The sequence below is a fragment of the Amblyomma americanum genome, chromosome 1 (genome assembly GCF_052857255.1).
Source record: "Amblyomma americanum isolate KBUSLIRL-KWMA chromosome 1, ASM5285725v1, whole genome shotgun sequence".
In the NCBI taxonomy this organism is placed as follows: domain Eukaryota; kingdom Metazoa; phylum Arthropoda; class Arachnida; order Ixodida; family Ixodidae; genus Amblyomma; species Amblyomma americanum.
The window spans coordinates 151,766,054-151,778,664 of NC_135497.1; the positions used below are offsets into that span (position 1 = coordinate 151,766,054).

The 12,611-nt window shown below is 47.0% G+C and overlaps 1 protein-coding gene across 2 annotated transcripts in view; it reads left to right on the forward strand.

Annotated features, from left to right (window-relative positions):
- The window catches only part of LOC144113952 (uncharacterized), a 120,111-nt gene that overhangs the window by 85,604 nt on the left and 21,896 nt on the right, over positions 1-12,611 (forward strand). For both annotated transcript variants that reach the window (XM_077647366.1, XM_077647367.1), the window contains exons 11-12: positions 1,209-1,394; positions 9,111-9,378. In XM_077647366.1, the coding sequence (XP_077503492.1) occupies positions 1,209-1,394; positions 9,111-9,378 (454 nt within the window). The remainder of the gene's footprint in view (positions 1-1,208; positions 1,395-9,110; positions 9,379-12,611) is intronic.

The window sequence follows — 12,611 nt, forward strand, 5'->3', positions numbered from 1 at the left end:
GAGGGTTTGCTTAGCAGGGCCAGACCAGTAGGAATGCTCATTGGGGGGGGTATCCTCTGCAGTCAGGGCAGGTGGGTGCCTGGGGCATTGCTGGAAGAGGTGTATGAAGTAGCAGGAGGGAAGGTGTGTGTCTGTGCATGGCGAGGTGTGATGGCTTGTTCATGAGTGAAGTAGGATAGGGTAAGGTTAGGGTGTTAACAGGTCTGTGGAAGGTTTTGTAGGATGGCCGTGCATTGTTAGTGAATTTGAGGGAGGTGTTTGGGGAGTAGGACTGTAACCAGCAGACCATGTGTCCCAGATGGCAATTAGTGCGTAACGACAATTCTGCTGGTTCGTTGCTCGCGATCTGAGCGTGACCAGAAATCCAGTGAAGATGAGAGGATGGGGACGAGCAAGCAGAGGCATGAAGTGTGTAAAAAAGATGTGTGACAAGCATGTTGTGTTTACGCAAAGAGCAAATTGGGAGTCTGAAAAGGTGGAGATGTGAGTGGACCAGAGACCAGAGGGAGGATTGAGTAGAGAGATCATGGCATATAGTGGAGCAGATGGCCTGAGATTCTAGATCGTCACAGTGAGGGCCGCCGGAGTAGGCTTGCGAGTGGGAATGTGGAGCAGTAAGACAGTAAAAGGGGGGGAGTAGACAATGAGGGTGTGGTAAGGGTCATGACTGGCAGCATATGGTGTGTTGTTATGTGCGTAAGGCATCAAGAAGTTGGTTGTGGAGGTGTGCCTGATTTTTGCGACAAGCAGTGTTGGTGTCAGGGTGTATGCTTTTGGGGATGGGGTGTGAAGGGATGCGGGGAAGGGTGGCCCATGGTGGGCACCAATGGCTCAGTAGCTATGACATTTGGCTGCCGTACGCGGAATCTGGGGGTTTTTGTCTTGAGGTGGCCACACTTAGTTGGAGGTGAAATGCAAGAGCAGAAATGTACTGAGGTTTTGGAGCTCGTTAAATAACCTTTGGTGGTCAGAATTAATGCAGAGCCCTTCAGTGCAGCATGGTTCAGAGCCCAGTGTTGCTCTTGCACATAAAAATCAAATCAGTCAATTAATCACTATAAGGTTTCTTTGGGTTTAGAGACCATGTGTAGAAAATCTGTAAATGCTTGAGCTGCAGTGCATTAAGAAGTAACAGAAATAGCATTGTAATATGTTCTTCCTGTCAACACCTTTTTGTATTCATGAGAAAATGTTCTTTGTCATTTCAGATGTGGTGAGCGTAGCTGTGGGTACAGGTTTCGTACTGAGCAAAACCTCGAATACCACGTGCGGTGCCACACGCCCTCTGCCTCTCGACCATACTGCTGCCCTGAGTGTGGAGAACAGAGGGACCATTGGCGTAGCCTTGCCATGCACTTGTGGAGAAGCCACCTTCTAGACTTGGACTTGCACAGGTGCTTGCCTCATAGTTATATAGTGATGTGCTGGTTGTTATGGCGGCTAGGCATATTTATCTTGCCATCTTAATTCAGGACTTAGGTAGTCTCAACAAATTCAAATACATAGTGTTTAAGGGTGAGATCATTTTCTTTTAAACTGAAAAAAAAAAAAGATCAGAGTTTTCTAATTGATTCTTAAAAATTCGGTTGTAAACAAAAAAAAAAGATACATCCTTGACATGGGCCACAGCTAGCTGGCAGTGATGTCATTGCTGCACCAATTGCATCAAATTGCATCCAAAGGCAAAGGCTGCGCCAGAAGTCCATATTTCTATGAGAACTAAATTCTCAGGTGCCGCAAGTAATCCTACATCTGTGTTAGGAAGGGCACTAGTGGAAAACCTAATTTTACTGAGAATCTTTCAATTATGCATTCCTTAGTATATACATTTGAACGTGATTATACCGAATTATCCTTTATATTGAATAATTTCCAAGCCCCGTAAAGCTACAACGTGAATGTGTAGGAAAATCTACGGCTACTTCATACAAAAATTAGCTGTCACATCCAATAGATCGATCTTCTGACAACTCTGGTCGGCTCAAGAAGCTGGCTTTCCCTCAGCCCATCTCTGGAGGTCAGCTTTCCTGCACAGACAAATGATGCGGATTTTCTGTGACCTTGGTGGCGGGCACGTACCCAGCCAACCAGAATATGCGTTTTTAGCGCGTTGCTTCAGTTGTTCCCGCGTTGTCATGCAGTTTGCACATACGGGGCACTAAGCTGCCCTCAGCAATTTCACATGGTTTTCGTTGTCTCTGTGTGTGCCTGATGGCAGCCGCGAAACAGCAGAACCGCCCCTTTTCCATGAAACTGGAGATTATCAAGCGAGTTGAATGAGGTGAAAAGAAATACAAAGTTGCACACCGCCAACATGGATGGATCGACAGAGCTTCGACCATTCGTGATCGGAAAAAGCAAGTCTCTGCGATGCTTGCAGAACACACTTTCGGCTCCAGTCACCTACAGGTCTAATCAAAGAGCATGGATACCCACGAACGTTTTGCCAGGTGGCTGAGTGAAGTCTTGGAACGATGACCTGGTAGGCCAAAATCGCTATGTAAGCCTCAACATAGAGAGTGACCGTACCTACTGCTGCAGTGCTAGTTTTAGCTACATTGCACTTCAGTTCCTACCGTTGAATGCTACATCGCTGCTTCAACGCTTGGACCAAGGGATAATCGGCACTGTAATGGTTGTATTTAGGAAATGTTCAATTAAAAGGCTCCTGCAGGACCGGAAAAGACTTTAAAATCGACCTCTTGGATGCCCTGTCTGTGCTGAGTGGGTTGTGGAATGATGTAAAAAATGATACTATACAGAACTGTTTCCGACATTCTGGTCTCTGCTTTCTGAGAGAAGACGAACAAATTCTTTGTTGGGTGAGCTCGACGAAGCCATCACAGGTCTTGATAGTTTGTGTAACCAGTTGTCTGAATTTTCTGGTGCTATTTGTGATGGGGCAGCCGTAGGCGACATTGTTTCTGCATACAAAGGCGTTGAGACCACAGGAGAGCTTGCGGACGCAGAGATCATTGCTGACGTAGTGGATAACCAGGACACCTCTAAGGCGAATTATGAAGAGCACTTGAGAGAACCTGTACCCACGTGTTTCTACCTGCTTTTTGCACTCGGCATGGTTCATCACAATTGCTTGTCGGAGTTGTTCGTAGTCCTTCGATAACGTTGAAAAGTGTGTTCTCTTCAAGGCAATAGAGATGAAGAAACAAAAAATTCATGACTATTTCACTCGGTAATTGCTGCACAGTAAGTGACTATCATAGAAATATATATAATTTTTTTTTTCATCTCAGTGTGTTTGTATGCTGTTAAATTTAGTTCTACTTTTATATAAAATTGCACATTATATCAAACTTGTAGGGGTTTTTTTTTGCGAGTTCGATATGTGCGACTGCCACTGTATATGCGGGCAGACATCATGCATGCTGGTTTGGTCGTTGTAAGCCCATGTAGTCAAAACAGGAGTGAAACAGGCGTTCAGCAAGCAGGGATTTACTCTGGTCATCCATGGTGTGGAAGGAAATCCACATGACACAAACGGCACCGGTGTTGACTTTCACGTCCTTTTCGGTCAAAGTGGGGAAGCAGCACGCTAATGGGGTTCGCTTCGTTGCCCCCTCAAAAAGAGGCGGTTAAGCTGTGTGTGGCATGCACACATCCAACATGGAAAAGCCAACTTAACAGGACACTGAGGACAACACCCAATTATTGTTCCCAGTAAAATTGATTCTGTGACTCTTTCTGGCATATGCATTTGTCCGGGAGCAAAAGACGCATTTAAAGCCGAGAAAATTGTATTTAAAAACCTTTCCGCCATTCAATTCAAACTCGTGGCATTCTTGCTGAAAAGGACTAGTTCTCACTGATTTGAAGGGAATGGCAGTGGAGCATTGCCTCTGTGATTCGCGACGAAAATCGGTGTCAACAAAATTCGTAAAGCATTATAAAAATGCGCTGAACATCACTTCGTCGGTGAGTGTGACAAAGATACATGCATGCGGCAGCTGCCATGCGCAGACGATCTTGAGCTCTGACAGCATGCCTTAGTTCTTCCTGAGGCTTGCCTTTTTTGTTGGCTTCATCGACTGGAGCATTCTTGTGGGCTTGCGCCAGCCCCGGATGGTTTTTTTTCACTCACATCGAACTGTCTCCCTGCTGCCCGGTTCCCATTCTGCAGTGCATATTCAACAGTACGTAACCTCAGTTTTGCATCGTAGCTTCTTCACTTAGCAGGCAGCGTCATGTTTATCACGTACGACACACAAGGCGCCATACGAATATGACGCTGAAATCAGTCTTCAAGAATGTGACTGGACTGGATGCAGCAGCGCATGAAGCGCACACTGCTGCCATGGCCTGTCTGGTCGAGATTGTGACTGTACCCATAGGATGACATCTTTAAAATACATTTTTAGCATAGTGTGATCCGCATGCCGCTACCGTGAACCGCTTCTGCAAAAAGTACCTTTGCATGCGCAGATGGCCTCGAGGAGGGCACACCTGCCACTGCTCAGGTGGAGCTGGGTCGATCCCCGTGGAAGCAGGTCACAGTAGCAGATTGAGCTGCACTAAGACTCCCTAATAACTCTATTCTTTTTCTCATTTTACACTTTGATTTTCATTTCAAACATAGTTACTGGAAACGGCAAAAGATGACGCATGGTGACGCGTAATTTTTCAGCAGATATAAGTTACACCGATAAAAAAGTCAGAAAAGAATTGTGACGTACACACCGGAAAATGTGGTATACATCTGCATCAAATGTTCACTTTTCTTTGCCAGAAAGCAGTCTTGGCTGTTCCAAAACCTGCTTCAAAGGGACTTTGGCCATTCACATCACTGAGCTGGCTATTGAGTACGAATTACAGGTGGTCACTAGAAAAAATTAACAATGTGCAGAAGCCAGCGACGCAGTGAGAAAAGACGGTTGTGCATTTTGAGGCATTGCTTCAAGAACTCAAGCACACACCAGTGCAGAAGTGTCATCTACTAGCACAGTGCCGTCTGCTGGAAGACCCTCATCACCCGCATTGAGCCGTTACTTGGTGGAGTGAGTTTTTCAGCTGCATGTAAATGTAAGGACACTGCCTATGATTCTAACCTCAGTACGCCACTGTCAACATGAAATCATGCATAAGCGACTTGCACGACGGTTCAGCAGCAGTTTTTTCACTGCCGTCATTATGCAGACCATGCGATAATGCATGGCCTTCTGGCATCTTTTTTTTTTTTTGTAATCCGAAACTTAGTTCTTGCGAAGTGTGTGGTGATATGGAACTCATTTCACGCCCCACACTCCCACTCCATGAATGCAGCAGCGTCTTTGCCCACTAACCGTGGAGGGGTTCAAGCTCGATTGGAACAAAGGGCCGGGGAACGACGTAGCAAACATTCGCATGCACCAAGAATGGCAGCCGGGTCTTCCCGTGCGCAATCGCATTCTTGGGGCAGTGTCATCTCAGGGCATTTGCCAGGGATGGCGGCGAGAGTGCACAGTTACTGTGCTCACTTCGGTGCCAGGAACCAGAAGTCCGGAGGCAGTGCACAACGGACCCTCTGTGCACCCGTTGCACGGGAGGCGGCGAGAGCGTGCGGCCACAACTGCTCGCAGCACAAGCCAGATCTCAAGACTTTCACCGGCTCCACAGAATTCCTCGTAGTCGTTGAGGTGCCACTCCTGTCGCTGCTTCCGCTTCCCTCAGGAGGGAGCTTGCCCCCTCTCCAAGCTATAGCCTAGCGGGCTCTGTCCGTGCTTATGATGGTAATGAGGTCGCCCGCATCAGTATGGAGGAGGAAACAGGTTTTCTACAAGTGTTTGCTCCTTTCGTAGCTCCTTCTTTGAGTGACACAAGGAGCAGTATGTCACAAGCAAGGAATAACGTGCATTTATTGCAACCAGATAAAGTGGAAATGCATGGTTTCAGTTGTAACCATGTGTGTTTTGTGTTGTAAATGTGTACAGTTAAGTCTGCATAGTTTAACAGTTACAGTTTCATCCATACAACTGTGCATGGACGGAACTACCATGTAGCGAATTCCTCAGCATTGTGAGGTTTCTGAATTCCCCCATACCACCCCCTTTGAAGTGTGTGTAATTGCAAACTCCATGTAACGAAGGTGTTGCAGCAGTCGATCTTTATATAACGAACTCGTCCTGCTGACTATCTATTAGTGCTGCATTGCTTGAAATTTAGCTGCATCACGTGAAAGTTTTATGGCAATAAAACACGGACGGCCATGAGAGGAACGTGTACTACATTTGAAACAAGCGAACGTAGCTGAGACAGCACACCGTGCTCCAGTGCGATCGACGCTTCTCCATGGCAAATGCAGCAGCCTCCACAGCATTTACTTTTTTTATTGTCAGACCAATTGGTACTACACAACAGTTCATGTCCAAAAGAGCACAAAACAACAGGTCGTAACAAAGAAGGCATGGAATGAGCAGTGTGTAGCGGGAGTGAGGACAGCAGAGAACGCCGGCAACACAATACAGAGAGTCTGTTTCCGAGGTCAACGGCAAACGGGCAGACTGAGAGACAAGCGTGTGGAAAGAGGCGTGTAATTCCAGCTCCCTGCCTCCCTTCATCTTCCCGACCCCACGTGTAGTGGTGTCGTGCAAGCCACGGCGGTATGCTGCACACAGTTGAACAATGTTACTTTAGGTTACTTTAGAGGCCTTTAGGTCAAATGTCTTTACCATGTAAGGACCTTATGTACCCATCGTAACTAGTGCTGTTGCACGATATTCTGTGCTTAGGCATGCTAAGTCGTCTGTTTTTTTTTTTGTGTGTGTGTGTCACAAAATTCGGCGCATACTCGAAAAAACGGCGCTACGCGTAAGCAGTCGCACCCGCGTGCGGTAAAATAAAACAAAAAAACAGTGGAGAACAGCGGTGTCCTGCTGCCCTTGCCACTCAGTTCGCCGGCGCGGTGCCGAAGGAAACATGGCCGCATGCGCCGTCAATTTCTCTAGAATGTCCGAGTAGTTTCTACCCATTGTCGACGGAGAGGGTGTAGCCTTGACTGTGCTAAGTGATGCCCTCTCCCTTTTTTCCTTCGCATCGCCGATGGCGCAAGGCGAGAAAGCCCTCAATGCTTCTGGAACCTGGTCTCCGAGCTTGACCCATGTGGTCGCGCGCCCAGTGCGAGGAGAAGGAGCTTGTGCAGTTGATACTGCGTGTATGTGCATGTCTGCCTTGCGTCAAAGAACGAGCAGACGCGGGCCGTGCCTATAAATGAGTGCTTTAACCGCTCTCTGTCAGCCCGAGCCACCGTTTAAGCTTCCGAGAAGTGCGCCCGCTCGACTCCCGGGAGAACACCACCGCCCAGCCACGGACCAGCGAGGCAATGTACGCCAGTCTGCGGATCGGCCCCGTCGTGCTCCTCAGGTCGTCGGACTGTCGCAGTGCCCAGTGAACAAATTGTGTTTTGTTGTTTGTCTCTCTCTGTGTTAGTGCACTTTAGGTGCAGGGATTTTGTTGTATTGTGATCTCTCTCAAGTGTTACTTTGCACGAGTTGCATTGTATTTGTAAATCACTTTTTATGTGCTCATACGAGTGACTGTGAAATCCTTTGTATCGTCTCTTTGCTGTATAAACTTTGCTTTGTTTGGGAACCTTTGGCTCCGAGCCATTCTCTGGCTTGCGACCGGCGAAAGCTGGGCACCAAACGACTAACCCCCTTGTCACTTGGTATCTGGTTTCCGGCTGAGCTTGCCGCGCTGAGTCGAGGGCATCTCCTTTGTGACGAAGACCGCTACCCCCACACGCTCTAAGGGTGTCTGGGAGCACACGCAAAAGTGCGCGAAGTGGTGACAGTGTGTAATTTGAAAACCTGCTAAATTTGAGTGTTTTATGCAGTTCTATGTGCAATATACCCTCACTCAGTGCATTAAATTGTGCGTTTAGTTCCATGTGCTTCATATCTTGTAATGCTGCACATAAATGTTGGTGTCCATGCCGCACGGCTTCAGAAATCAAATTGGCTCGAATCCATACTGTAGAAATTAAGAAATTGAATGGAATTATTTTGTTCGTATTATCTGGTATGAACTTTTAACTCAAATATATTTGCCCACAACCACTAAACTGCTACCAGTAATTGTTTAGTGTTCCTTACGTGACAGCTGTATAGAACAGTGGCGTTTCACTCATTTCTGATTTTAATGGCTGCACAAAGCCAACTTCGTGACCTGTACTGTGTATGGATCTGCAACTTTAAAGGTTGTAAAAGGTCTGCTTTTGTGGTGATCGTCGTGTTTTGTTGTAGCATGATGCATGATCTGCAGTTCCGACCCGCTGCATCCAGATAACAGCACACCAGGGGCTTGGTGCACTTTGAGCATATGACATGCTGTTCTGATGTTATTCGCTCCTTGCTTAGAGAGAAGGAGAAAGAGAGAGTGCTGTCTGAGGAGGCTGTTTGCCCGTTGTATAAGAGCAGCAATAATGGAGAAGGCATAGATGAGAGAATTGTAGAAATAGTACACATTCACTCTCCAACATTCGAGGAAAAGGAAACGATGCATAGCAAGTAGCATGCTCTTAACAGAACATGTGAAAAACCTTCCAGAAATCTACAATCGCTTCCTGTGCAACTTTATCCATTCATAAGCCATTGTCATTCCATTCAGCACTCTGTGTGGTCAAGAGACCTGTATGGGCCCTGAGACATCATGTTTCCTTTTTCGTGACTGTTGGCAAGTGTATGTTTACTATTTCTACAATGTTTGCTTCTTTCCAGGTGGCATTTTGTCAAACCCTTTACTTTATAGATGAAAGAAGCATGACGACATTGCTAGATTATGATGGCAGGAAGTCTGCTGTCAGTAAGTCTCTCCATAATGTATTCCTGGAGTGTGTTTCTTGGACAGTATCTCACTAGTATAATGAACTATTCTGCCTAATTGGGGCTGTGAAAAAGGGTGGAAGGTCTGAAAGAAAAAAAAATTGGAAAAAGTGATTTGCATATCCTTTCCACTTCGCACTAATGGTCTCAAACTTGCAGGGTTCAGAGTGTGGTGTCCATGCAATGAGGCATTCGTTTGCTCTTTCTTTTTTTTTAAATAGGCTGCCTAATTGTGAAACATGCGAATAGCTAGGCAGTAACATGAGGTGTGACTGCTGCCCTGTGCTTCACTTGCAGGTGCACTCAATGCAACTATCGGACGTTCAGTGCTTTCAAGCTAGAGAACCATGCTCGAATTCATAGCGAAGAGCGTGACTTCACATGTGCCCAGTGTGGAAAGGGTTTCAAGCAGCTGTCACAACTACGCAACCATCATGTTGTGCATTTGGACCGCAAGAACACGCCACATAAACGTTGGTACAGCCAGCAGACCTGTGAACTGTGTCAGCGCACATTCTCGGACTCCAAATGTCTGCGCAAGCATCATCAAGCAGTTCATGGAAAGGTAATTTATGTTTAGATATCAGCTTAGTTTGCTTTTTTTTTGTTTGCTGTTTTTTTAGTGCTGTTAGTAATTGTGCCTTTCATTCAGATTTGCATAAATTAATGGTTTAGTATATGCCTGTTCAGTGGCCAAAATTTTGATAACTCATTTGAATTCTCATGGCACAAAAATATTTTGTGCTCACAATGCTGGCCATAAGGGACCATCACACACCTGCTTGCCTAATTAAGGGACTTGGCTATAGAACTCAAGATTGGCGCTGTGCCTTATAGATGTTGTTGCGACAACATCCTTGCCGCATCCAAGTTTTCTGGTGGAGCGTATAAATGCCGTATCAGAAATACTAGAGTTCTTGGAGTCCTTAACTTGATATTTTCCACTGACATTGTAGAAGCTAGGTGGGTAAAGTTAGCATGCAGGAGTAGCTACTAAACAAAAATGGCACTGTCATGTCCTTTCTTTGCTGCTTGTCCTCAGGAAAAAAAAGAAAGGTTCTTGTGCACTGGTGCTGTGATGGGGCTACTATACTCCGTTTCATACACAGCATGCAACGCTGCGAAGGCTGCGAAGTAGTGCATCCACGAAACAACATTACTCCGCCACGTATCATTCGGTGTATGCACAATAACAAAGAGTGGTATCAAAAGATGTGGGAGCATTGAAAATCATAGTCGGAGCTGTAAGGCCCTCAGTGTTCGGGCCCTCTGGCTATAATTTTCACTGTGTGTGAACTGCTTTTTGGGCATGGATTGAGTAGAAGCCATTCACCCTTCTAATTGTGTATCATACCAACACATATAACTCTTGCTTCTCGAAGTCGCAATGAGTCGCAGGACGAAAGTGTGGCAAGAGGTAAAATGCATGCTTGTGTTCACTTTTGCTGTACAGCAAACTATTTTTTGAGCGCAGACTTAGCTTATGCAAACAGGTGCGTTAGCTTTGGCAGCGCTGCCTGCTATGTATGAAACGAAGTATAGTGCTGTTTTTGCAATGATATGGAGCTCACTTCTTCTATACACTGTTCTACTAGGACAACACCAATTATAGGATATTTATATTTATATTGCTTCTCTTGACTGAACTACATTCATAGTAGCTGTGCCTTACATCACATCAAAGTTTAGCACTTAATTTTTATCCAAGTGTCATTGTATGAAAATACACTTCTCATGGCCTGAAATGTTGCAAATCATTGAATAAGATTCCATTACATTTGTCTGAAACCTTTACAGTCAGCAACAGTACTGCTTTCAACTTTGTTGCTTATACTTCAAGAGTTGAACTGGCATGCCCCAAATTTTCACGTACACTGAGCGGTCCTTGAAATATTCTTTAACCTTGGGAACCTTTTGAACCCTTCTTTTTTCTTGTGCGCATGCAGATAGGCCTAGCCACCTGTTCGAGCCCTTTTGGCTCATGGCGACATGGTGGAAACATATATGGCCTTGTTGAACAAAAACCAGTATCCTGTGATCAGTGTGCTAGTGCAGCTTTCTCATGGTCGAACTGAGAAGCTGCTCTGTATGAGCTGTTCTGTATATTTGTATGAGGTCACAGTGCAAATTTTTATATTTGTCTTAACCTGGCAAAAATGAAAGGGGGGGTGGGGGGAGGTGGCCACGGTAAAAAGACGAGTTCAGATTCCTCTTTTGTGCACCTTTTAAGCTCTCTGAGACGAGGAAGAGGCGGTGGCAAGCACGCGCGTGGTAGGACACATCTGGCTACCAGTGTCAGCAGACACGGCCTGCGAGGCACCTGCCTCGTAACCTGTAAATAAATGTCGCCCCTGTTTCCACATTATTGGCAACCACGGGCAGCTCCTGGGCTCCTGCAAATGGCCATTTGGAGTTTTCACAGCCTGCTGCATCAACGCCCGTCTGACTTGCCCGTCTACGTTGCACCTCCCACCTTTCCGCCCACACTCCCCAGTCGCCTGGTTGACGCAGGCCGAGTCTGCTTTTTGTCAGTGGCATCAGTCCAGGCCTGGCGCTTCCTGCTGGTCAAGTGGAGCCTGCCTGGTGAGCTGTACAATCAGCTCGACCTGCCTGCAAGCGAAAATATTTTTCGGCATCCTGAAAGCCGCCTTCTACAGGCATTGTGGTGCGCCTTCGTTTTGTGCAAATGCGACGGCTGTTGTCTCTGTGTCCCACAGCACTGCTTCAACTGATGTCCCCGCACTGCTCCCTATCTCGGGGTTTCTAAGTCTGGGTTCCTTCCGCTGCTTCCTGCCAAGTTCACCTCTGCACTCGCCATGACTCCGAAGCGCTGTAGCCGTCATCTTCCTGCGACACTCCAACAATCATCTCTGACGCCACCTTCTCCCTCCATAGTTGGTGTGTCCTCTGACGAGACTCGCAACACCACTGTCTTTCAAGAGCCTCGCCAACTTGAGTACACCATTTGTCTACACCCTCGCTACGACTTCATCGGCCTCACAGACATCGCTGATGGCCACCTGACCCTACCAAACACCACCAGGCTGCGTCACCGAGGGATCCAACTTCTTGATGACAACGTGACTTCCTCACTACCTTCCAACCATTCTGTCCAGCTGGGTCCACCATAGTGACCTGAATGTCTGGTGCCACCATCAGCACCCGCCGGTCCCGGTCGTCAGGGCCTTTCCCCACTGCACGTACTGCCGAGGCTCTACCGCATTGCACCTGCTTCCTTCATGCCTTGTTTACTTCAACCTCAAAAACGCGTCCATCTCAACCCATCATGAACCTGTCATCATGCCCTTCTAACTCGGATCAGCAACATTCACCACACCAATGGTGCCTACGGTGCTACGGTGCAATGGTGCCCAAAGGTTCCCCCTGTGGTCAAGCAACTGCTGTCTTAAGCAAGTGGTCAAGCAGCTGTTCAGTGCGCTTGCAGTGCAGCGCCATTTGTTTTTCTGCTTTTGCCACCAGCAGAGCAATGGCGCATGCCTCACCAGCTGGCTCCACCGTCCTGCCTGCTTTCCCCTTATGTTTCTCCCTGCCGCGACTTCCTGAAGTGCTATTCACCTCCCCTCTCATCTAAGAACATGGCTATGACCTGGACACGGACTTATTCTGCACCAAGTGCTGCTGTGTCCCCCTTTGCCCTGTGCTGCTCATTTTTCTCTTTTTCGTTTTCTCAACCTGAGTTCTGGGAGGGGGCCTCTGCTCTGTAGCACTACCGCTTAGGCTCACAGAGACGAGGAACAGGCGATGGCAAGCATGTGCACAGTAGAACACGCCAGGCTA